The sequence below is a fragment of the Micromys minutus genome (genome assembly GCF_963924665.1).
Source record: "Micromys minutus genome assembly, chromosome: 31".
Lineage (NCBI taxonomy): Eukaryota > Metazoa > Chordata > Mammalia > Rodentia > Muridae > Micromys > Micromys minutus.
In genome coordinates, this window is record NC_137966.1 from 2,707,442 (window position 1) to 2,732,341 (window position 24,900).

A 24,900-nucleotide genomic window follows, 5' to 3' on the forward strand; every position below is an offset into this window, starting at 1 on the left:
TGAGTAGCTGTTTTCTTCAAGAGGAAATTGTGGAAATGCCTCCCAGGGTCGGTGGTGGCGGTTAGCCAGTTGGGTCACACACTAGCTTCCCTTCTCACTGGGAGGACGTAGTTGCCTCAGGACGCAGAAACAGGAGCGATGATTTCATAGGGTAGCTTCAGCCAATCCCTGGTTCCACTGTGTCCCACTTCATAAGTGACCTAAATAACTCTACGAACTGGAATCTAGGGTTGTGAGATAGGAGATTTGTCACACGTGTGGCTGGCACCAGGGCCAGGGTGGGGTAAGGGCTTTGTGTGGAAGTGCAGAGTCTTGGCATGAATAAAGCCCCATTAGAAACCATTGAGTAAAATGCCCGTTCCCACTTGCATGATCTGGTTCTGGTGGGGCTTCTGGTACCGAACGGCAAATGAGAGGCTACACGGCTGCTGCCATTACTTATGAAGAGAGCCACTTCCTGACACAGGACAGTCCGGAGGGCTAATGCAATCTTCCAGTTAGTGTGGGTCTGTGGCTTAGGGAGCAGAGGTCTTGCACAACCTGCCTGCTGACCTGTGTCTTCTTGGTACCACCAAGCAGAGGTGCCCGGGTGAAAGGCAAAGCTGAAGCTGTTAGCCCGGACCTAACAAGCCATCCCAAGTCAAATGCCTGGTCCTCTTTCCCACTCACGTTTCTTCCTAGCTGTGTCCTTTTTAGAAAACTTCCTGATGGCTTGGTTTCTACCTCTGTTAAATAGGGAAACAACACTCAACTTCTTGGGGGGGTTTGGGAGGGGGTGGGGGAATTAATGAAGTAAAAATGAATAAAAAACATAAAGCTTCTCATAGCACACACACTCTCAATAAACATTACCGATTCCATTTATCACAGGTTTACCTCCCACCTCCACATTCTGATGATGGGGGTAAATATAGTTAAGCCTTAAGACGCTTCTACTTTTTTTAAACAATTTTTTTTCCTGTTTTCAAAATTTCCACAAGAAACAGAGATCCCTCTCCCACAGAGGAAAAACACCTTTGGCTCCTCAGGGGGCGAGGCCCTGATGAGGGAACCTAGACTCTAGAAATGACAGAGTAAACCTATCAGAGGAGATTCCAGAATGTGAGCTGAGTCCAGGAATGTCCCGGCAGGAACCTGCTTTTAACAAGTGCCCACAAGTCAGGAGAAGTCAGATTTTCCTACAAGAGTCCCAGGAACCCCACCACAGCCAGCCAAGCCGGGTGACAAAGAGGAGCCTTTTCCTGTCTAGACATCAAAATGCTTGTAATTAAAATGAATGGTGAGAGGTTTCCTGAGGCAAACTTAAAATTCTATGTTAACACAACAAATACAGCAGCGAGTCCTCAGCTTACCACTAGGGCAGCATACTTCCCTGGGGTAGGAAATGATTTTTAATGCTGACTACAACAACCTACCAGGGGTCAGGGGTCGGGAATGGGGGGCAGCTGAAGGGAAAGCTGCTTTGACCAAGGTTCACCCCTTAATAATGAAACTGCTACCCCAGGAAGCTGAGCATCCCAGGAAGGCAAGGCATGGGCTCTGATCGCAGAAAACTCTCATCATGAGTTTCCTGGAGAGCGCGGGTAAATAATAAACAATGACTTCTGGGCTATTCTTCCAGGATGCCAGTAGGAAACTGGAGACCAGGGCACAGGAGGGAGTGGCTTAGCGATATATTGAAAGTTTAGCATCAGGAGGCCCTGGGTTTGGTCCCAAGCCCTCGAAACAAAAGGAGAAAGACCATAAGGTACTGATAAGGTGCACAATCTGGTTAAGAGGCCAGCCAATATGTGGTGCTAGAGAGATGCCTCAGCAGTTAAGAGCTCTGGCTGCCCTTCCAAAGGACCTGGGTTCAATTCCCCAGCACTGACATGGTAGCTTCAAGCTCTCTTAGTTCTAGGGTATCTGAAACCTTTCAAAATTTTACTTTAAGACTTATCTATTTATTTACTTTTATTTTGTTTTATGATTGTTTTGCCTGCACGTATGTATGTGTTCCATGTGTGTGCCTGATGCCTGTCCCGTGGGGGGGTCAGAAGAGGTGTCAGATCCCCTGAAGCTAGGTTGTGAGCTAATCATGTGGGTGCTGGGAGTCCAACCCCTGAGCCATCTCTCCGGCCCCCAGTACCCTTTTTAAGCCTCCGTAAGCACAGCAGCACACGACACACAGACGTACAAACAAGAAAAACAAACCCAACAACAACAACAACAACAAAAAGACAAACAAAAACCCTCATACACATTAAAAAAAAAAAACTTTAAAAAAATTGCAAGCATTCACCACAGAGGGTGAGTTTATAGCTGAGCTCAACACCAGTTCTCAGGTGGCACAGAGCATAGAGGGGCGCCTGACTCCATCATTCTGGTGTTCTCTCTGCTTGCTGAGCAGATTGCTTCTCCCCTCACAAGGACACCTTGTCCTCCTAGAAGGGCTTAGCTCTTGTGCTGGCAATGCAGGCCTAAGCCTGCATCTTTTGGAGAGTTTTTCAGATGATGAGCAACTTGAGGATGGGGCGCAGTTTATTTTATGGCCCACCCTCAGCCCAATGCCTGGCCCCCTCTCTACCGAGCGTCTTCATCCAGGGGTGCTGTGGACATCACTTGTGTTCACGATCATCTCTCTAGAGACCACAGTGTCCCTTATAGAATGGGGGAGGGGTCCTAACACCTGTGTGGGGTGGCAGAATCAATCGGTTCAAGCAACTTGAAACCTAAGACTCCCTGGGGAGCAGGGACTACAAAAATTCAGAACCTCAGTTCCCAGACAAACAAGTTTAGGCTCTAACCCGCTAAGGCATTTTCTACAGTTTTAAGTGCTTCTGGCCCACTCATCTGCCTGACAGGCAGCTCACACACAAAATCCCTCTCCTGACATGGCTCCAAGCCTGCCAGAGGCAGAGATGGGAACAGGAAATGGAAAAATCACCATGTCCCCTGCTTTCTGGGTTGTCCTGTTTGAACTGGGGCTGAGATCTGCTCCGCACACCTCTCAGCTGGGAGACTTTCCACCCAAACACCACTGCCGAGAAAAGAAGCCACAGGGTGCTGTAGCAGCTTTTATATGTGTGTGTGTGTGTGATGTGTGTGTGTGCATGTGAGTGTATGTGTGTAATGTGTGTATGTGTGTGTGTGCATGTGAGTGTATGTGTGTAATGTGTGATGTATGTGTGTGCATGTGAGTGTATGTGTGTAATGTGTGTATGTGTGTGTATGTGTGTGCACATGTGTGTATATGGGTGTGTATGTGTCTATTTTATGTATGTGTGTCTATTTTGTGTGTGTATGTGTCTATGTGTGTCTATGTGTTTGTATGTATGTGTGTCTATGTGTGTATGTGTGTGAGTATATGTGTGTCTATGTGCTTGTGTCTGTGTGTCTATTTTGTGTGTGTATGTGTCTACTTGTTTGTGTGTATGTGTGTGTGTATGCGTGTATGTGTGTGTGTGCATGTGTGTATATGAGTGTGTATGTGTCTATTTTATGTATGTATGTCTATTTTGTGTGTGTATGTGTGTATGTGTGTCTATGTGTGTGAGTATGTGTGTCTATGTGCTTGTGCATGTGTGTCTATTTTGTGTGTATATGTGTGTGTATGTGTCTATGTGTTTGTGTGTATGTGTGTGTATGTGTGTGTGCGCAGAGGGGTAGGGTTGAAGCACAAAATATAAGGCCCCCATGTGACATCATCTCTTGTGAGCTGAAGCTTTTGCAAATGTTCCCAGGGCAGGACAAAGGAAAAGGAGTATTCCCCCTGTCACTTTTCTACAAGCTATGAGGAAACATAAGTTTCCCCATGTGATTCTAGGATCTGTTTCCCTGGAGACTTGGGTTTGACTCTGGCTAGAATTCTCACACCTTGCCAGAAACCTGGGGGCGGAATCACCCCTTTGTTTCTGGTGCCTACAATATAGAGGTTCTCAAGCTTCGTAATGCTGCAGCTCTTTAATAGGGTTCCTCCTGTAGTGATGACTCCCCCATAAAATTATTTTTTTGTTGATACTTCATAACTGTATTTTTGCTGCTGTTATGAATATATAAGCAAATGGCTGACATACAGAATGTCTGATATGCAACCCCGCAAAAGAATCATTCCACCCCCCCAAGGGGTCTTGACCCATAGACTGAGAATCAAGGCTACAGGAAAAGCCTTGGAGGCATCTTAAGCATTCTTAGCTCTGTGGGGCGGGGTGGGGGGAATGTAGTGCTCAGTCTCCGCAGGCTTAGTTTTTCTGGCCTACCACAAGGGATTAAGACAGCTTTCAAGTTCCAGAAATCTCCAGCAAGATCTCCAAAGGGTGCCCCCTCCCACTCCGTTGTCGGAGAAGCAGCTGGGCAGAAGCAACGGTTGCTGAGTGATCAAAGCCGGGGAGGCGTGCACGGGTGAGGGGGCGCTGGGGGAAGGCCAGGCTTTTCCTATAATCTCCTGGGATCCTAATGCAGGAGCTTGACGGGCACTGGCCTTTACTGGTTTCTGCCTGAAGAGACAAGATGATTGATTTCCACTTTAAGGAGCCCTAAAAGCAACTAGTATCTTCCCGTTCCTTCTCTGAGCATCCCAGACAGGGCAAGGGATGAGAGCAAAATGGAATGCACCCACAGAGGGAGGGTCCGCCGCCCCGTACCCCAATGAGAGCCAGGGTCAGGCAGACACCCCACTCAGTTTTGACAGTTTATTGCTTAGTTGGGGAATTTATTGATGGGAGCGTACCATCCTTACAACTCTAGCACTTAGGAGGATTGAAGCAGGGGGACGGAAAATCTGAAGCCAGCCTAGGCTTTATAGCAAGTTCCAAGCAAGTCTGTTCAGTAGGAAAAATAATTCCTCGAAACAAACAAACAAACAACCAAACAACCATACATAAGGGTATCACCTAGACCTAACTCCTAGTTCAGTTCAAATTCCTACCAACATATTTTAAAACGACTTTCATTTTTATTTATGGGATGAGCTGTTTGCCTACCTATACCATATGTGTGCTGTGCCTGAGGAGGCCAGAAGAAGGCATCAGACACCCCCCCCCCCGGAACTAGAGTTATAAAAATTGTGACCTGTCACATCTGTACTGGGATTTGAACCCAGGTCCTCATGTGCTGCTCTTAACTGCTGAGCCGCCATTACCACTATAAGCACTCCCTGACAACGTTCAGAACATGTACAGTCTTTCTCCCTCTCTTTCTCTTTGTGTGTGTGTGTGTGTGTGTGTGTGTGTGTGTGTGTGTGTGTGTGTGTGTTATTGGGGATTGAGCCTTGGGCCTCACATATGATCAGCAAATACTCTTATCATCAAGCTATGTTTCCAGCCCCTTACTTGCTCTATGGCCAAAGCTTCTACTTGTGGGACAGGACTTCATCTTCCAAACAGACTCGAATCTGAAATACTACAAGAACAAGACAGTAGCTGTCTGGCTGTGAAGAGCGTGGGGGGGGGGGAGAGGGGGTTGCGGCGCGGGGGAGGGGGGAGTGGACGCCAACCTACAGTCTCATCAACAGAGATCTCATTAAATAAATGATAAAAATGGAGGAACAAAGAAAGAGCACGGGCAACTCCCTAGTTCCCAGACAGACTGAGTAAGCACTGAGTATCAGAGTTGCTTCGGTGCAGAACATGGGCCACAAGTACAGCAGCCCATGGCGGTCAGAAGACACCTCTGGGAAATCAGTTCTTCCCTTCCACCCTTCCATGGGTCCCGAAAATCGCTTTTACCTGCTGAGGCATCTCACAGGCCCCAGTTAGGTGAATTTAATCTTGATGGGGTTTTGTTCTTATTGAAGGTCACATTCTATAAAGTCACCCTGAACCACTGCCCTTGGGGACAGAGATGGGGAACAACCACATTTCGTCAGCCAGTCAACGGAGAGCTCATGTAAGTTTGCATTGTTTATTTCCCTCTAACAGGAGGTGCTGAGGATTCCTTAACACTGAACTCAGGGCAAAACAAACACAAACAAACCAAAAAACCAAAACACAAGGAATGCCTGGGAGGTCATACATGCACCTTCTCCAAGAGACACAACACAGCTTTCCTGAGCGTAGGAAAGAGGACAATAGCTGTGCAAGGCTGGGGTGTGGGGCAGGGGGCGGGTACCTGGAATAGCAGTGCCATCAATAAAACTCACAAACCTGGAGGAAATGCGGCCATACCAGGACTTGTTTATCACAGGAGAGATGAAAGGCAGAGCGCCGCCCCTTCCATCCCGGCTGGGAATTCATATAAAGGCAATTAACCGTCCCAATGCTCTGCCCTGTGTGTGCATAAAAGCATCAGCATTGATTTTTGCTTAGTGTTTGTTTCTTCAGTGAGGGGCTGGCAGTGGGGCTCAGCAGAAGAGTGTTTGCCTCGCATACAGGAGACCTTGTGTGCAATTCCCCAGCACCAGGGGGGGTGGGCGTCAGACAGAGCCTTCCGTGCAAACGTGCAAAGTCAATGGCTGTTGAGCATCAGCTGTGTTCCCGTACAGACACAGAAGGTCTCCGTGAAAATTCAGTAGATCGGTTTGAGGGAGGATACAGAAGCCTTCCAGAGCTTTCCTCTGTCCGGTAGGGTGGAGACTGACTGTATTTTCTTCTTCTGATCCCACTTCTAACTGATAATGCATTTCTAATTTTAAAGACCTATACTGAGGCCCTGGGCTATAAACAAACACACAAATAAAAACGCCCTCTAAAAAAGGATCCTATCCAGACAGGGTTCCTTCCAGACAGAGAGATCACAGAGTCATCTCCCATTCTTCTCTCTCCTGTGGGCTCCTGGGAATGAAATGAAGGATTCCCAACCCCCACGACAGTCATTGAAGAACTCAGTCTCACCTGTTAAAAACTAAGATCAGGGGCTGGTGAAATGGCTCAGAGGGTCGGGGTGCTTGCTGCCCAGAATGATAAACTACCCAAGTTTGATCCCCAGGATTCAGGATGGAAGGAAACCTTACCCTTCTACAAACTGTCTTCTGACATGCACAGTATGAAACGTGGATGCGTGTGAATGCACGGCATATGCACACGCACACTGTCGGAACTTGACCCCAAGAGGGAGGAGGACCATTATCCCACTCCCCCCACCTTCCACAGCTTTCCAGACCCGAGGTGATCAGCCAGGGGCCGGATGGGTTTCTAGCTCACAGGAAACCACTCAGCAGTGAGCACTGTTTTCCCAGGGAGGGTGTGGGATCCTGGAAATGGCCATGAAAGGCAACAGGCTGTGTAGACAAAGCCTGTGGGGTTGAAAATGAGGAGGAAGAACTGAGAAGGCCGGTGAGAGGGAGCCCGGCTTTGCGTCTACTGGGGTTTGCGAGGATATGACAATCTATAGCTCTTCCGGCCAGGAAGTGAGAATAGTTTCTCTCCTCCCTTCAGTTATGAAGATACCCAAGTCAGGAAGAATAAAAACCAGTTTTGAATATGGACTCTGAGTACAGGGAGACATTAACATTTGTGGGTGGTACTCCTGTAGCACATATACATACATACATACATACATACATATATGTATATATAAATTTTATTTATAGTATATATAAATTTTAAATGTTACTGTATATGCATACTCATGTTTGCTCATGATATTTATATGTAAGTGTGCAAACCACGGGGTACATGAAAGGAGCAGAGGACAATTCTGTTGACTGGTTTATCTACATTAATGTCTAGAGTTTATGAACTCAGGTTTCTGGGTTCAAACCACAAGCACTTTTACCCACTGAGCCATCTCAGCAACCCTGTACATTTCTTTCTTTTTTTTAATTGCTTTTTTAAAATAATAAAAGCATTTCCCCCGCCCCCCCTCTCTAACACTGTTAAGCCCTACATCCAAGGACATGGGATCTGACAAAAGCCACTCTGGCCTCTCTGGCTTTCTGTCCTGAGTCACTCTCCCTGTCCAGGTCTAAGGACTAGTTACTTTTGAGCATCAGTCCCCAGTCTTCAGGGTCTCCAGACGGCACAGCGAAGCCTTAATGCATGATCTGGAAAGGGGCTCCCACTGAGACGTGTACCTGAATGTTCACAGCAGCCCCAGAGAAGTGAGAGCCACACAGAGATCTGTGGGCGGAGGACTGGATAAATGCCACTCACAGAGGACATGAGCTGAGTCAGCAGAAGATCTGGATGGTCCCCCAGGATGCACAAGCCAGACACCATGTTAGTGGTGGCCAAGGCTGCAGAGTTAAGGAGCAGGAAGTGCTTGTCTGTCAGAGCAAGCGCTCATCACTGCGTTACATTCTCAGCCCTCTTTTACCTTTTTATTGTTTTGGACAGGATTTCACTAAATCACTAAATCACTCGTAGCTCAGGCTAGCCTTGAACTCATAGTCCAGGCTAGCCTTGAATCTGCCTAAGCCTCTAGAATATTTAGGGTTACAGGCCTGAGCCGCCATCATCACGGGGGATTAAAAAAAAGTATTCTAGACCTAGACAGAGAGAGAGCTGCACACTAGCTGGATTAAATCCCATTGAACTGTACACTTTGAAGTGGCCAAACTGGTGGCATACTGTTTCGATTTTATCTTAAGACAAAGAAACAAACAAACAAAACCCCACCAAGCTGTGTAACTTCGGGGTAAGTTACACAGGCTCTTCGAACCTAAGAGTCATAGGCAGGCTGCCGCATGCCCACCCACACCGGTTCTGAGCTGGGACCACTTGCAATAATTAATAGGACGTGCTGAAGCCACTCACGCGAGGTCTGGAAGTTTCCATGTTGCCAGGTAATGCTTTTAAGTAGGACAGTTGGGGGATGGAGGACGGTGATTCCACAGCACACTTACGGCTGTGTTTTTATTATTGTTGGCCCAAGGTCTCAGTGTACAGCCCTGGCCACCTTACAACTCACTATGGAGATCAAACTGCCTCTGCCTCCACTACCTCAGTGCCGAGACGAAAGATTTGCGATGCCATGATGTTTATTTATTTATTGTTTTTGAAGGGGGGGGTGCACATGCTAGGCAAGGTCTTTACCGCCAAACTCTAACCCCAGCCCTGTATGATATTTATGAGTCTATACCATGTTGAGGTAGGGGACACAATTAACTCAGTCACAGGGACTAAGGGGCTACTTTGCCACATGCAGGCTGTGTGTTTACCTAAGAGTCTTGCTGTTCCGCCTCGTCCTGCAGGCCTACGTGAGAACAGAGGGACCTTAGGCAGGAGAGAGGCTCCATCTATGCGAAATTCCTTATCTGCAAACAGCTTTATAAGAACTCAGAGTTTGGAGTTGGGAAGGTGACACAGCCAGTAAAGAGTCCCAGGGTGGGATCCCCTGAGCTCTGTCCAAAGCGGCAAGTAGCTACGTGCGCCTGTAACTCCAGTGTTGCTGAGGTGGAGGGAGGGGAGCTCCAGGGGCTTGAGCCAGCCCACCCAAACCGGCAAGCTCCCAGTTTGGTGAGAGACCTCGTCTCAAAAAGATCTCTGGCCTCCACATGCAGGTGCACACGCGTGAACCTGCACATACACACAGAACCCTGAGAACGTGGGGCTAGAAAGATGGCTCGGAGGGTAAGACCACGCTTGCTCTTGCAAAGGACTCCGGTGTGATTCTCATCATCTATAATAGGCAGCTCCCAATCACCTGTAACTCCAACTCCCAGGAGGTCAGATCCTCTGAACACACACACACACACACACACACACACACACACACACACACACACACACACAATGCAAAACTCTTTAAACTCACAGGTGGGACACGGAAGCCAGGTTTTCTTATCTCAGAGTGATTTGGGACTGAATCAGCAGAACTTGGGGTGTCCCACCGCCACCTGCCCCTGTGGCTGCCAGTGAGCCCAGGAAAGAGGGGAGGGAGGGCAAATAGGATTTCAGGCAGTCACAGAAACTTTTCTTTCCTTGGGCCTGGAGCATATGGTAGGTGTTCTGAAACTCCATTCCTGTCTTCCCAGGCTGGCTGAGCCCATCAACATGTGGGTGAGGGCGTCTGCCTCTCCATCTGGAAGGCCCTCTTCCTCCACCCTGCTGACAGCAATACAATGGAGTCCTCACTGTGAGTCCTGCATCCTGGCTCCCCAGACAGACGCTCCGGAGAACTCCATGGCCCCAAGGAAATATAAGTCCCCTGCCCCCAGCAGGCCTCGATGCAGGCCACAGATCACAGAAGCAGCAGGCCAAAGGCCATGGTGTGCCTGAAACATGATGCCTGCTCTGCCCTTCTCCGATGGAGACACCTCACAGGTCTCCGCCTCTCTTCCTGAGATGACTAGATGCTACAAAAGGCTGGGCTCTGAGCAAAATTGGCTCCCACTGATAACTCGCAAATTCTAGCTGGCCTGGATTAGGAACAGTGTACAATAGGGTAGAGGTCCTAGGGGAAAGGAAGATGGAGTTTGGGGAACTTGAAAGGCCTTCTCTTGCCAGGCACTGGGGCAGATGCCTGTAATCTCAACACGGTGTGAGATCACAAAGTCTGAGGGCAGTCTGATCTATAGTGACTTCCAGACTCATCAGGGCTACATAAGAAGATCCCATCTCAAAAGTCAACCAAGCAAACAACAAACTATCTATCCAACCAGCCAGTCACCAACCAACCAACCAAATAAACTCTAAAGACAGCTGTGTGGCACACACACACACACACACACACACAAACACACACTCGGTGATGGTGATCATGGGGCTTAGAGCGATAAGGTGGATGAGAAAAAAAAAACACAGCAGAAAGTGGGTTCACCCTCCTATAGCATCAGCTAATCAATAGTCAATAGCGTAGGATCATAGTACAGCACGAAACAGAATGTAAAATCTGATCGCAGGTTACGTGTCAAATATTGGTATTAGATGCCAAGGCAATGTCCTTAATGCCAGCTGTCTAGTCTGAGCTTGAGACATCAGGAACATTCCACTTCCCTGCACTAAGGGGCAGCACAGAGGGTGGAACCCCAGTTCTGAGGGACCCCCAAGCTCCATTTATTTTGCTATTCCCCTCTCTGCAACTCTCTGTGGGTGTGCATGCGTGTTCACGTGTGTATGGGTACATGTGTGCCCTTGTGTAAGAAGGCTGGAGGCTGATAGTAACATCTCCCTAGATTGCTCTTTTCCTTATAGACCAAGGCAGGATCTCTCACTTGAAATTCACAGCTAGTCTAGCTAATCAGCTTGCCCCGAAGCTCTTCTGTCTCAGCCTCCAGAATGCCGGGAGGGTTGCCACATTAGCCTGACACTAATGTGCATGTTGGAGATTCAGACTCCCAGCGAGCACTTTACCCACTGGGACATCTCTCCATTCCTAGTGGGTGCCAATGCTAAGTCCTGTGTGTTTATATATCTGTGACCTCAGCTACGCAGAAAGATAGGGGAGGCTTCCAGCAGGGATGGGCAGCCCAAGTCCACCAAGGCAGAAAGAAGCAATGAAGGCAAAGAGTGTACCATATGCAATGGTCTGCGATGGGATAGTTTTACCGGTGAGGCTGCCATCCAGGGAGTGATGAGGAGAAAGATATGAATCCAGAGGGGAGAGAGCTTGAGGGTTAGACATTATACTGAGGATCTTGGTCCACCAGAGAGCGTTTTTAAGTGTGTTCCTCCTTTGCTCACCGTCTGATGGCTCAGCAGCAACTGGGCTGACAGCAGAAGTTTCTACTTACTTGCCAGCAGGAGGCAGGAGACAGCCACAGTGTACAGCTGCTTGGAGGTGGTGATGCTGTACTGGTCCATAAAGTGGTCCAGAAGGTAGATGGCCAGGTGCCGGGCCGAGGGGCAGAGATGGCAGTGTCTGCTCAGCAGGGTCAGGATGTCGACAAAGAACCGTCGGCTCTTCAGGAGCGGGGAGTGGGCGCGAAAGGTGGGCAGCTTCAGTTCCTGGTGGACAGTGAACGGAGAAGGGTCAAGAATATGAAGACCCAGGGCCTGTGGACTGGCGGGTTGGCAGCCGTTCCCGCCACACCCTTAAGCCTTTGTTTAAAATCTCAGATGGTGATGCTTCTGTCCTAGAAACTCTGGACCGGTTCCCACCCACCCCCTTAAGCACAGCTCCAGCACAATGATGGAGAAAGCCTGGCATTTCCCCCGCAGAAAGGTGCTGTGGAGATACCCAAGGTAATGAGAGAATTGTGGCCCAGAGGTAGAGACCCACACCCAAACTCTGGTTTTCTTGCACAGCTGAGTCACTTTTTCTCCTTTGCTTCTTCTTCGGTAGCTGAGGTTTAATGAGGATGTATGCCAAATATCCAGCACACAGGAACCTCTAATTCTCTCTGTGCATAGGATTGTGAGGGATCATTTCCTCCACTTTGAGGAAAACTAAACTAAACTAAAGAATACTAGAATGTGTTGCTGGACATAACTGTAATCCCAGGAGGCAGAGGCAGGAGGCTGGAGGAAAGTTTGAGGCCAGCACGTCCTATACCGTGAGTTCTAGAGGCCACATAGTAAAAGGATGCCTCAGTAAACAGACAGATTTGAAAGACTAACTCAAGGAACCAGCAAGTCTGGTCTACTGTGATCACTAGCGGTTGACAGCCAGCCTTCTGTCTAACCCTTCACACATGGCTTCCCACTCCAGGGCCCGAACACCATGATTCATTCTCCTCTCTCTGAGAAGGTAACTTCTACTTTGTAATTTCTACACCGACATGCTTCCTGAATGTATCTGCTGAATGCAAGAAAAACAAGAGAGAGAAATATTAAACTAAGAATGTGCTTATTAATTTTGGAGGCAGGTCTTACTCTATGACTCAGACTAACTAGTACCTACTTTGCAGCCATGGCTGGTCTTGAAGTCATATAAAGCCTGTTATGTCCCCTTCCCAGCTTCTGGGACTTCAGATGTAAGCCATAAAATTTTTTTTCTTTTTTGAGATTCATTTTTATTTTATGTGTATGAGTATTGGCTTACATATATGTATGTATTATATGTATGTGTGTGTGTGTGTGTGTGTGTGTGTGTGTGTGTGCATGTGCACACAAATGTCTTTGTACATTCCCGATGCTCTAGGAGACCGGAAGAAGGCATTAAATCTCCCAGAGCACCTGCTTGTGAGCTTCTGGTAACTCAACCTCGGGCTTGTGGCAAGAACAAAAAGTGTTCTTAACCACTGGGCTATCTCACTACTCATCATACCCATTTCCTCCCCCTCCCCTTCCTAAAAGAAGGTAGCATGTGTGTAGCCCAGGCTGGCCTCGAACTCACAGAGGTCTGCCCGCCTCTGCCTCTGAGTGCTGGGATTCAAGGTGTGCACCACCACGACCCAGCAATATTTGCCTTTTAAGCAAGTTAGGTTAGGTACTATTTGTTTCGGAAGTACCTCAGTGCTCTCGGCTTTGGTGCTATTTTCTCTAGAAGCTCTGGAGTCAGGAGAGCAAAGTGGAGGAAGAAGTGAACAGGCTGGAGCCAGAAGATGAGGCGGAGGTCGGGATGCACGCTGGCCTGTACACCCCGAAGGCTATGGACACAGAGCTAAGGAACGCTGGTGGCTGGATGCTGGCACACGCTGCTGGGCTGTCAGTAATGTGTGTCTCACTGGCCCTGGAACATCACCACCATCTGATTGCTAAAACTACCTGCGTTGCTCACACCCAAACATCCCTGTTGGTCCTCTGGCCTGGACCTGTGGCAATGCTGGACTAGTTCAGCTCTCACACTTGGTTGAATATAGCCTATGTACCTCTGTCTGTCTGTCTGTCTGACGCACACATCTTAGTGATATTCTGTCAAATAGGGAAACAGAAAAGAACCAAACGGAAGGAAAATGGGAGGGATGTGGGCAGTCAAGAGATTATGAGCACGTACTGGTGACATCAAGCGAACTGGTGCCCTATTCTGTGGCAGGCCACCCTTCAAATGGTGGAGAAGACTGAACTCAGATCCATGCACATGCTAGGCCAGGGCCCGACACACTGCACCGGGCACGCTGTCCCTCTAAGCCTTTACTCATCCAGCTGCAGACCGGGACAAGAAAGAAGTGTCTCTGTTCATTCATTCACTAGAGACATGAACGCATTCATTTCACTTAGCGTCACAGGCCTTCTATACATTATTTCAGGGCCCGCGCTCATGGCTTCAGTAGCACAGACTCAGGCATAAATATAAAATTTGAAACTGTGAAATTCTTAAAGAACAGGAGTAAATACACAGGGCCTTAGGCAAAGCAATGGTTTCTTTTTTTTCCTTTCTTTTTGTTCTGTTTTTTTTCAAGGCAGGGTTTCTCTGCGTAGCCCTTGCTGTCCTGGAACTCGATCTATAGATCAGGCTGGTCTCGAACTCACAGCTCCTCCTGCCTCTACCTCTGGAGTGCTGGGATAAAAGGCGTGTGCCGTCATTGCTGGGATTAAAGCAATGGTTTCTTTCTCTTTTTAAATTAATTTTTAAAATTTTATATGCATTTGTGTTTTTGTCTGCATGTATGCCTTTGTGAGGGTGTCAGATTTTGGTGTTATAGGCAATTGTAAGCTGCCTCCTGGGTGCTGGGATTTGAGCCTGGGTCCTCTGGAAGAGCAGTCGGTGCTCTGAACCGCTAAGTTACCTCTGCAGCCTCCAAAGCAATGGTTTCTTAAATATGATTCTAAAAGCAGAAGTATAAAAAAAAAAGAAATATAAGCTACATTTTAAAATTAGACTTTCATGCTGGAGAGAGGGCTGTGCGATTAAGGGCTTGCTGTTCTTCACGAGACCCTGAGTTCGGGCCCAGACAACTGGGGCTCCAGGGGGTTGGATACCCTCTTCTGGTCTCTGAAGGTACCTGCACACATACACTTAGATACATAGATACAAAGTAACAACAAATCTTAAAAAATAAAACAGATGAAAAAAATGGGCAAAGGACCGGAAAGGCCTTTCTCTAAAGAAGATTAAAAAATGGCAAGTAGGCAAATGAAAAGATATGAACATTGCTAATCCCTAGGGAAACAAAAACCAAATCACAGGGGAATAATCTTTCACATTCCCTGGGATGGATATTACTTTGAAAATGAAAAACAACAACAACAAACAAAAACAGACAAGCCAAAAACAAAACAAAGATCTGAACAAGTTTAAAGCAAACAAGTGTTGGAGATGATGTGGGCAAATAGGACCCTTGTATATGGTAGTGGGAGGGTCAGACGGAGTCTACTGTGGGAGGCAGTGAGGCAAATCCTATTACACTGTTACCAAATGAGCCAGCACTTCTAGCTAAAAGACCTAAAAGAGATACCTCAGATATCTCAACGACTGTGCTACAAAGTTGCACATTTGCGGCACTCCAACTTCCCTCAAGGGAGGGAGGCCCGGCTGAAATGTAGGTTCTGACCCCTGACCAAGTCTTCCCTCCAGGCTGGTCCTTACAATTCAAAAGGTCAGAATCAGCTAGCTGTCTCTGCAGCCCTAGAGCCTTGTGCGGAAGATGCGCCGAGCCTGGATAAGTTCCTTCCTGTCTCGTAGGCTCACTCTAATACTGAAGGCTTTTCTGAATTAGCAAGAGAGCTGAAGGCCAGAAGACTTTCAAAATCATGGGCTTCATTCTGACATTTTAGTATGCATGTATCATTGTATCTCTCTCTCTCTCTCTCTCTCTCTCTCTCTCTCTCTCTCTCTCTCTCTGTGTGTGTGTGTGTGTGTGTGTGTGTGTGTGACTCATTTAGTTAACCAGAGCTCTAGATTGGAAGTATCCATTACAGCCTTGTGTGGCCACCAGTGGGTACGCAACTGAGCGCAATGACTATCAGTAGTGTTGTAAGTGTTCTAAGCACGCACCATTTTGGGACAGTCAGCTATGCCCTCTTGCAAAAGGATTATGCCAGTTAGGCTTGTTGCCTGTTTATACCCATTGGGGGTCAGGAAGCCATCACCTAAGTACCTAGCCACTCTCTACCATCTCTTCCAATGCAGCCTTAATTACACGCAGCTTCTGGGAGGAAGCCTCTATCTACCAAGCCAGCAGAAGCCATCATCCCTGCTGGTTCAAGGCTTTCCAGGTGTGACTTTTTCAGTGGAGGAACATTCACGCCTTTGTAAGTAGCCCCTCCTTTATGTTCTGTAAGGAAGCCTTATAAGCTCCTTGGTTCCTCTAGGGCGAACTGTGGCTGAGTCACACCTAGTAGTTGAGGCCTCAGGAGAAGGGATGGCCTAACCTCTCCCCCTGCTAAGGGATTTTAGCCAACAGTAGCAAATTCAGGAGAAAGGAACAAGGCTCCCTGAGCCCCTCCCCCATCCAAGCGTGACTGCTGACCCAGTGCAGGCACTGGCAGCTGCTTAGTTCAGTGATTCCGCGGGCTCTGTGTAACCCAGTAAATGGTCTGTTTGTCCTTTTTTTCCCCCTAAGACAAGGTCTCCTTGAAGCCTACGATGGCTTCTAGTTCACTGTGCAGCCCAGGGTGACCTTAAACTTCTGACCCCGCCATGACCTCCTCTCAGGCGCAGAAATTGCATGTGGGAGTCAATGTGGTTGGCTGATTTATTTTTAAATCCTTATTTATTTGTTTATTTTTGAGTCAGTTTCTTACAATGTCATCCAAGCTGGCCTCAAACTTGGTAAGTCGGCCCAGGCTGACTTCGAACTCCCTCCTTAGTCCAGTAGCTTCTGGAATTACAAGTGTGAGCCACCATGAGGAGACCAACATTTTATTCTCGAAGTCACGAAGACATTTTATTCTCAGCTTAAATTAAGAAAATGGATGCCTACATTGCCAGCCTTTTGCCTGTATTATCGGGTAGACTGGCGTGACCACTCCAAGAGTCCAAACTTCTTCAGTGTGAGTTTCAAACGCTAGCACTTCAGTATGACCATGACAGCTGGATGCTTAATAACCAGCTGTTGAGCGAAGTGTATTCAAAGCACACCTCTGGGCCTGGGAGATGCTGGGGGACATCGGAAAGGAGACAAAGACAAGTTTTCCTTGGCTTGGCCTTGAATGTTGGCTCCTCCTGTCTCTGCTTCCTGAGTGCCAGAATCAGTAATGTGTGCCTTGCCCAGAGCGCCAAGCCTTGGAGTGTGAGAATTTGCCTATGAAGATGGAGCAACAGAGGGTTGCTTAATAGCACCTGCAAAGCATAGGTAACATCTAATGCGGTTAAAATAGCTGGCTGTTAATCCCAACACTCAGGAGGCGCAGAGGCAGTCGGACCTCTGTGAGCTCAAGGGGAACCTGGTCTATAATGTGAGTTCCAGGACAGCCAGGGCTATGAAGAAAAACCATGCACAGTACAGTCTCCATGTGGGTCCTCTAAAAAGGGCTGACTCCGATTCTGCTGATTCCCTTTGGATCTCTTTCCCCTAGTCTAGCTGCCTTGTCTGACCTCAGTGGGAGAAGATACATCTAATCCTGCTTCGACCGGATGTGTCAGGGTGGGTTAGTTACCCATGAGGAGAGGGGGAAAGAAAATGGGGAAAGTGTGGGAGGGAGCTGGGACTGCAGTGAGGATGTAGAGTGAGTAAATAAAGAAATTAGGGAGAAAAGAAGCCAAGCAAGCTGCATTTGGATAAAGCTGACTGAGAAGGTGCGTAGGATACCAGCTGTGTAGAATGCAAGAACTCTGTCTTGTCCTGAGAGAAAAAAGAGGAGTCTTAGAAAGGTTTAGAGTAGGGTTTCTACCTGCCTGAGAAGCCTTCCCTAAGATCTCTGCACCAGCCCAGTCCTGGGCTCAAGCCAGGCAGGTGGGAGCTGCCCTGGGCTTGCAGCCCCCTCAACATCCACTCCTACCCTTTGGCAGCTGCCTGGGTATTTCCTCTAAGGACGGGGGCTCTAAATTCAGCCCATGCAGTCTGTCAGGCTGCAGCTGCCAAATTAGCCTTTGCCAAATGACCTTTGGCAGCCCCATGATTCCCTCACCAGGGCAGAACAGCCACAAGTCAGATATGTGAGGCCCCCCTTCCCTCCCTCAGAGCTCAAGGCAGCAAAGCTCAGCGGCTCCCAGTTCCCTCCCCAGGGTGAGTGCCCTGTGTGTCCTCTTGCAGGATGGCTCCCCCCCCCACCCCTTTGAGCAGCTTCTGGAAAAGGAAGCATAAAGAAAGAAAGCAGGAAAAGGTAACAGGTGGCAGTGCATACCAAGGAGCCAAGGAGGGCAAGGCTTCTTAGAAAGGACTAGTAGTCACAGGCCGACAAGATCCTGACAGCCACAGCTGTCTCTCTGAGACATTTTTCTTGTTTTATCTTGACCTTCTAATACTCCTGGAGAGGCTCCCCTGACTTTTATTTTCCAAAGAGAGGTTCTCCTTTCTTTCCCCTCTCCCATTCTGCTTATTTTTTTTTCTGGCCCCTCCCCCCTCTTTGAGAGGTGTATTTATGTAGTTCATATTGGCCCTCCACTCTCGATGTGGTCAGAGGTGACCTTGAACTCCCGATCCTCCTCCTTCTACCTTCCAAGTGCCGGGATGACAGATCTCTAGTATGTGCAACCACATATTTATGTGACGCCAGGGATCCTGTATGCTAGGCAAGCACATGACCCACTGACCTACTTTCTCAGTGCTTGTTCCTAATGGCGGAGATTTTGCATACGTGTGTGTCGTCCCACTGACCGTCAGACTCCAGAGAGCCTAGGCCAGGTGCCACATATACAGTCTGTCCCACGTCCAATTTCAAGTCAGACACACAAGCTGAAAAACGTATGTTAAGCGAAAAGGATTGGCCATAGTTCCTTGTAACAAACACCCCCGATGTGTGGTAGCAGCTCCAATCAAGCCGTGAAGTCAGCTCTGGCTAGGAAAACTCATTTCTGCTCATTCACTAACCTCGGGTACAGATTTCTGACTTTCAGCGACCTTGTCTGAGAAATGTGGGTCATGTTGCTGTAAATGTAACGTATTTGGCACACACCAGTCATTCCAAATGAGAATGGAGATCCAGCCCTTTCCTGGAGCTGAGTAATCAAACTCCAGATAAGCAGCAGCCTTTATCTGAGGCCCAGAGCCTAGTGGAAGGCTAGAGGACTTTCGAAGTAAAGGGAACTTGCTTTGTCTAACATGGAACAAAGTTTCTACCTTGGGGTGTGTGGACAGCTGGGGCCCAGGAGGCCTCTGGTGAAAAGGACAACTGTCTATTATCGTGTTCTGCAAGGTCCCCAAACCAAATGGAATTAGTCACGCTGAGCCTGGGCTTCTTCCTGCTCCCCCAGAAAAGGGTGCTACTTTGTCCCAGGAACAGCAACATGTTTGCCCTGTTTAACTTTGGAAGTCCAGCTGATTACATGGCTAACCCAATTAGCGGGGGTGGAGGGGCGGAACTCATTCGGGGCTTTGCCCTAAGGATCTGCATTCTTCGTTCCCCAAGCACTCTTGACCTAAGCCTTCTAGGGCTGCTGAAGCTTAAGTACAGGAAGGAGCCCTCCCTGGCGAGTGGCCTGGATTTCAGGGACAAAGGCGCAGCCTGCCCAGGGCGGCTAGCAAAGCTCTCTCAAGATCAGACAGGCGCTTGGCAGGCATCACACACCAGCTTGGCAGGGTGGGCTGTGGGAATGTTACCAGGCAGGGCGACCTTCCTCTGAGCACCAGTGTAGCCAGCACCAAGGTTGCAGGAGGGAGGGAGACAGCAGGGACAGATTGGAAGGGCTTCTCTGATGATCCCAGCTCCCCAGATGTTGGCCCCTTATCACCTGAGCCAGGCAGGAGTACCTTCTGTCCCAGGTGCACATCAGGATGAGCAGATGGAAACCAGGGACAGATGGCCACAGTCGTCAGAATTCAGGGAAATGTACCTTATAAAAGCCTGCTTTTGTTACTATGGCACCTTTTCTTTCTTTCTTTTTAATAATTACCATTGACTAATATAATTTTTTTTTGGTATGACACACACCAAAATGCTCACAGTGGTTATCTGGGCAGGGGATGAGATTGGCCAGTATTTTGCATGGGTTTTGCTTTCAAACTATTCAACATTGTCTGAAATATATATAAAAAATAATTTTGTAATTCAATTACTAGATTTCCAGCTCAAAGAAAAGACAAGTTATGGAGGGGACCAGGTCACTTCCTATATTGAGGGCAAACTCAAAAGTTCTCTCCCCTGCCCCTTTAATCAGCTCTAATTGTGAAGCTGCCCTGTTTAGTGAGCATTCTGTTGCTCCCTTCTCCAATGTACACAGCCTGCCAATGTCTTCCTCAGTGGTTTCCAGCTACTGAGTAGTTAAGTTTCATGCTCACGGATGAAGTTTAAGCTGTGTGCCTCCATGAGTTTATGTGCACCATTTGTGTGTAGTGCCCTTGGAGGCCAGCAGAGGGCGTATAACGTACTGGGGCTGGAGTAAAAGGCTGTTGAAAGCCACCCAGTGTGAATGCTGGGCATTGAACCTGGGTCCTCTTCAAGCTCATTCAGCATTTCTAACTACTGAGTCATCTCTCCAGCTTTCTCTGCCGAAATATCCAAGTGAGGCTTGATTTCTGATTCAGAGAAATTCAGAACAAAGGACAATGAATTCCCTAGAGTTTTCTTCATGCAGCTCTCAGAACAGAGGATCATGTAACCGCTTCCTGCTCAAGAGGGCTCCTTGGACATTTGCGATGGCTGCGTAGCGCTTCGTGACAATGTTGTGCGGTAAAACCCTGACTTAAGAAACGTGAACTGCTTCTCCTTCGACCCTCTGTTCTTCCGCTTTTCTTTAGGGAGACCTTCCCCAACCTCTATCCCACATGACAGCATCTCAGGAGTTTCTCACGGCCAGCAGGTATTTCAAACAAAGTGTTACTCATTGAATTCCCTCCATTTTGTGACTTGCAGCCAGCATAAGGGCTAATAAACACCTATTGAATCGATGAAGGCATGTGGCTAAATGAATGGAATGTCTCCAGGAATCCTTCCTGTGCCTTTGGCCTTTCATGTTCCCCTTAGGCTCCCTTAAATATCTGCATCCTCCTCTGGGAAAACAATGCATGGGCATCACTGCCCAAAGAGGGACTTCCCCCCTCCCCCCTTGACATAGGAGCAGCACTTCTGAGCCAGAAAGAACCATTCAGGGGGAAGGGGAGGTGGGGATGTCCAGTCAGACTAGATCGCATTAGAACCACTGCTCCTGGGGCCAGCGAGAAAGCTAGCTCAGAGGATAAAGATGCTTGCCATTGTGCCCGATGGTCCTCGGGACGCATGTTATGAAGAGATGAGAACCAAGCGCTCCAAGGTGTCCCTCTGACTTCCACACATGGTGTACACATCTGTGCTCACACACAGATACACACCAACGCACACACAAAACAAGTGAAAACAGACGCAATGTATATTTAAAGGAACCGCAGTTTCTGCTGCTCCTTGGCTTTGCCTGGGGGGCTCTCCAGTTGAAAGGGGGTTACGCCAGAGGGAGAGCTTAAAAAAAACGAGTAAGGAGACATGAATCACAATCTGCACAAAGTCCCCACGCTGATTCATACACAGGCAATGGGGACGTCTGGCCAGGTCTGCAAAGAGCCCAGATTCCTGCCCCCACCCCTCCCTTGGTAGCATGGCAAACTCTTTGATGTCTGTGATGGTCTTAGAGGCGTCTGTCCCTTCTGCTGTGCAGGGTCAGCCCCAAGTGCAGGTGCGTAAGACAAGAGCTCAGAGGCAGCCATGGAGGTCACAGATGCCTTGAAACCCTGGCAGATGAAGGTCAGTGTGCTGTGACTTGTATCCAGTCTCTGCTGGCTTCCTCTCTCAGGAGTGGAGGTGACACCCCCACTTTTCACCCTCTGTGTCCTGGTCTGCATTACTTTCTTCATACACTGGCTTAAAAGTCCTTTCCCTGCCAATCACCCCCCCAGGCATCTCGGATCTTTCATCTCGGATCATTCACTCCACGGCCCTTCCCTGACACACTTAACAGCACAGGGGTGAGAATTAGGCCCATGTCATTCAGCTTGTGAGGCCACTACCCTACACAAAAGAGACGCTCAGCACATGCCCAAGGCTGAGAATGTCACACACTAGTAGAGCTATACCGGTGAGGGCAGGTGACATGCCAGTGGGCACTGGAACACTCCTGAAGGCCACAGGAGAGGTCTGACAAACCGGGCGAACGTAAGTCCAGGAGAAAGAGGGAGCATCTCTCTTGCCTAGGTGTAGATAGGACAGGTGCTTTCATGGAGGACGGTGAAGTGAACCTCAGGAAGGACTGGAAACATGAGCTGAGCACGTGTCATGAGGCATGTGCACAGAAATGTCATCATGAAACTCATTATTTTGTATGTAACTAGACGTTTTTTAAACATTCATGGTCTCTTGTTCTCTTGCTTTCTCACCCTCTTCCCCCTTTGTCTCTCCTCTTCCCATGCTCATGGCCGGCCTCTACTCCCCTCCTCCTCTTCTCTCTCTCTTTCTCTGCCCCTACTACCCCCTTAACTCCCCTCCCCGTGCCCTGAATAAACACTATTCTACACTTAAAAAAAAAAAAAAGACCATTTAAAAAAAAAGATAAAGTATCTATCTACCAATCAGACACTTCAAAGCCATTGTTTCCCAGTGTGCCCTCCACGTGACATGCTTCCTAAAGAAAAGGGTCCTATGGACCGGTGTGGGAAATGGTACATATCACCTTGCACACTCCTAAAGCACACAGCAACACAGTCCCTGAAATATTTGTTCAGTGAAGACTATTATGCAATTTCGGGGGACTGTACATCTAATTTATTTTGCCACAGGATGCCACCATGACCACCTCCTTTTGTGGGTGGAGGAGACAGAATAACAGCATTCCAGAAGGCCTGGGTGGAGACAGTGTTTAGGGATTGGCTGATGAGCACCAGAGGGTACCAGGAAAGGGAAGTCCACAAGGCGGGACTCTTGTGAAAATCCCTGTCCTAGGGCTTTATAATCTGATGATTCCTCTAAACCCAGAGATTTAGGAAAAGCCTTCAGAGATTAACAACTGCAGCTTCCCCCTGCCAAACTGCCTCGGTAAGAATGTCCCCGTGGCCATGGCGTTAGCAGTGTGAGAGGGACCTTTGACGAGCTGTAGAAGCTGGTATGAGGTAGCCCCAGGCAGCCAAGGGTTGGGTGGCTACCTAAGGCACCGGGAAGGGTCAGGATTGAACGCACACCATACCCCATTTCATACAAAACACTTTATATACGATTCTGGTGGCTTCCAGTCCTCTGTAAACACGGACCTGCTGCCTCTAAGGAAGCCCTGTGCTACTGCCGTTTGCTAAAGTAAGAGACATGGCCACCTTAAGGCAAGGAAGGACAGGGCCTTTCCTTTTATTCACTGAGATCCAGCTCCCTAAGCTTTGACGCATCTCTCAGGACTTCACATGTGTTTGGCTTTCTCACTATGATAAACAATTCTGCATAGCCTTCTGATACAGACTGAGATCTGACAGACATGCAGTTACGCACTGTTCCAAAACTCTTCAAAACCAACAGTGCCAGTAACATCCCGTTCTGCGGAAGTCAGGCCCAATTTCCTTCCAGTGGGGTGGGAGGACATGTCTGTGTCATCTGTCATGGGGTCCCCCTGGACTCCTCAGCAAATGGCAGTTCCACTCATGAGTTTGAAATAGCTTCTCATTCCTGAGAGCCGCGGTCATGTGCTCTCTAATCGGCATTCAGTACCGGGCCCAGGTACAGCCAGGATGTCTGACAGTGACCGCACACCACACATGTCCGGTCGCCCTCCACTGGTAATGCCATCCCACTCATGTCCCTGGGCTCTCCAAATACCTCCATTAGATAACATTCAGGGTGTCTTTCATCACCACCCTCACCCAAGGTCTTCAAGTCAGACAGCTTCCTGATACGACCACATCCCTCACACCTCCTGGCCCGAGGATACTCACCCTCCTACATCCTCTTATCTAGGGTCGGACCTGTGTGACCCTGCTTCACTGACGGCTTTGAAATAGATCCAGTCCTTAGAAGTCTCTTCTCTATCACCTCCTTCTCTTCCTTTTTCCCTCCCTCCCTCCTTCCCTTACTCCCTCCTCTCCCCTTCTCTCTCACATCCAGCCCAGTGAGCAGTAGCTCCTTCTCTTTTCTCCCTGCTCCCACCTCTCTCTGCTGCAGAGGGAACCAAGGTCTGCACATACTAAACCAGTGCTCCAGGATGCCAGCCAGCCTTGTACCTACTCTTCTGCGAAAGCTCCTGTCGTGATTGGAAACTCACTTCCAACATTATTGATGGCTTGGGTCTCTGCATCCCTGTCCTCTCACCCCTGAGTCTCCCAAATGATGGTCAGTTGACAACATGCACTGGTAATTATTGAAGGTTGGCTTACAAATAGAGGCTCCACTCTAGACAGGCTTCAACAGTGTCTTCTTCCAATCCATGTCTACCCAGTCTGTCCATACTTAGACACAGAACCTTCTTAGGTTAAATCAAGTTAAAATGGGGTCATAATGGATTAGGATACGTCCTCTAACAGAAAGAAAATAAGGCTAGATCGGTGGCTTGGTAGTTAAGAGCACTTGCTCCTACGTAGAACCAGGGCCCAGTTCCCAGAGTCAGAACAACTGTGGCTCACAACTGTCCACGAGTCCAAGGGATCCAATGCCATTTTCTGACATGCAAGAGCCCCAGGCACGCAAATGGTATACAGACATACATTCAGGTAAAACACTCACTCATATAAGGTAAGATAAATCTTAAATCTTTCCTAACTGGGGAAAACACACACACACACACACACACACACAGACTCACAGAAAGAAGGCATAAAGAGAAAATCTTGTTAAGACAAAGCAGGAGCAGGAGAGATGCAATCGGAAGATAAGGGAACCACAGACTGTCATCAACCACTGGGAAGAGATGGGGAGAGACAGGGACAGACCCCCTCTGTGACAGTATGATCTACACATGGTACCTCAGAACCAGGAGAATGCATTCCTGCTGTTTTAAATCCCAGAGCTCCTCCTTCTTAGTTACAGTAGCCCTAGCAACCACATCCATCTCCCAAACTCTGGACTCAAGGTACCAAGAGTTCAGGAGACAGCCATAGCTCTTCCATGTACTCTGCAAGCCGGCTCAACAGGGGTAAGGGCTCTACATTCAAATCACAGGGGCTCCTGGTGCCCGGTGTGC

The 24,900-nt window shown here is 48.4% G+C and overlaps 1 protein-coding gene across 1 annotated transcript in view; it reads right to left on the bottom strand.

The window, feature by feature from the left end:
• The window catches only part of CCNJL (cyclin J like), a gene marked incomplete at both ends in the record, with an annotated part of 54,136 nt that overhangs the window by 14,387 nt on the left and 14,849 nt on the right, over positions 1-24,900 (bottom strand). The window contains one exon of the mRNA XM_080942220.1: positions 11,591-11,804. Coding sequence (XP_080798346.1) covers positions 11,591-11,804 — 214 coding nt within the window. The remainder of the gene's footprint in view (positions 1-11,590; positions 11,805-24,900) is intronic.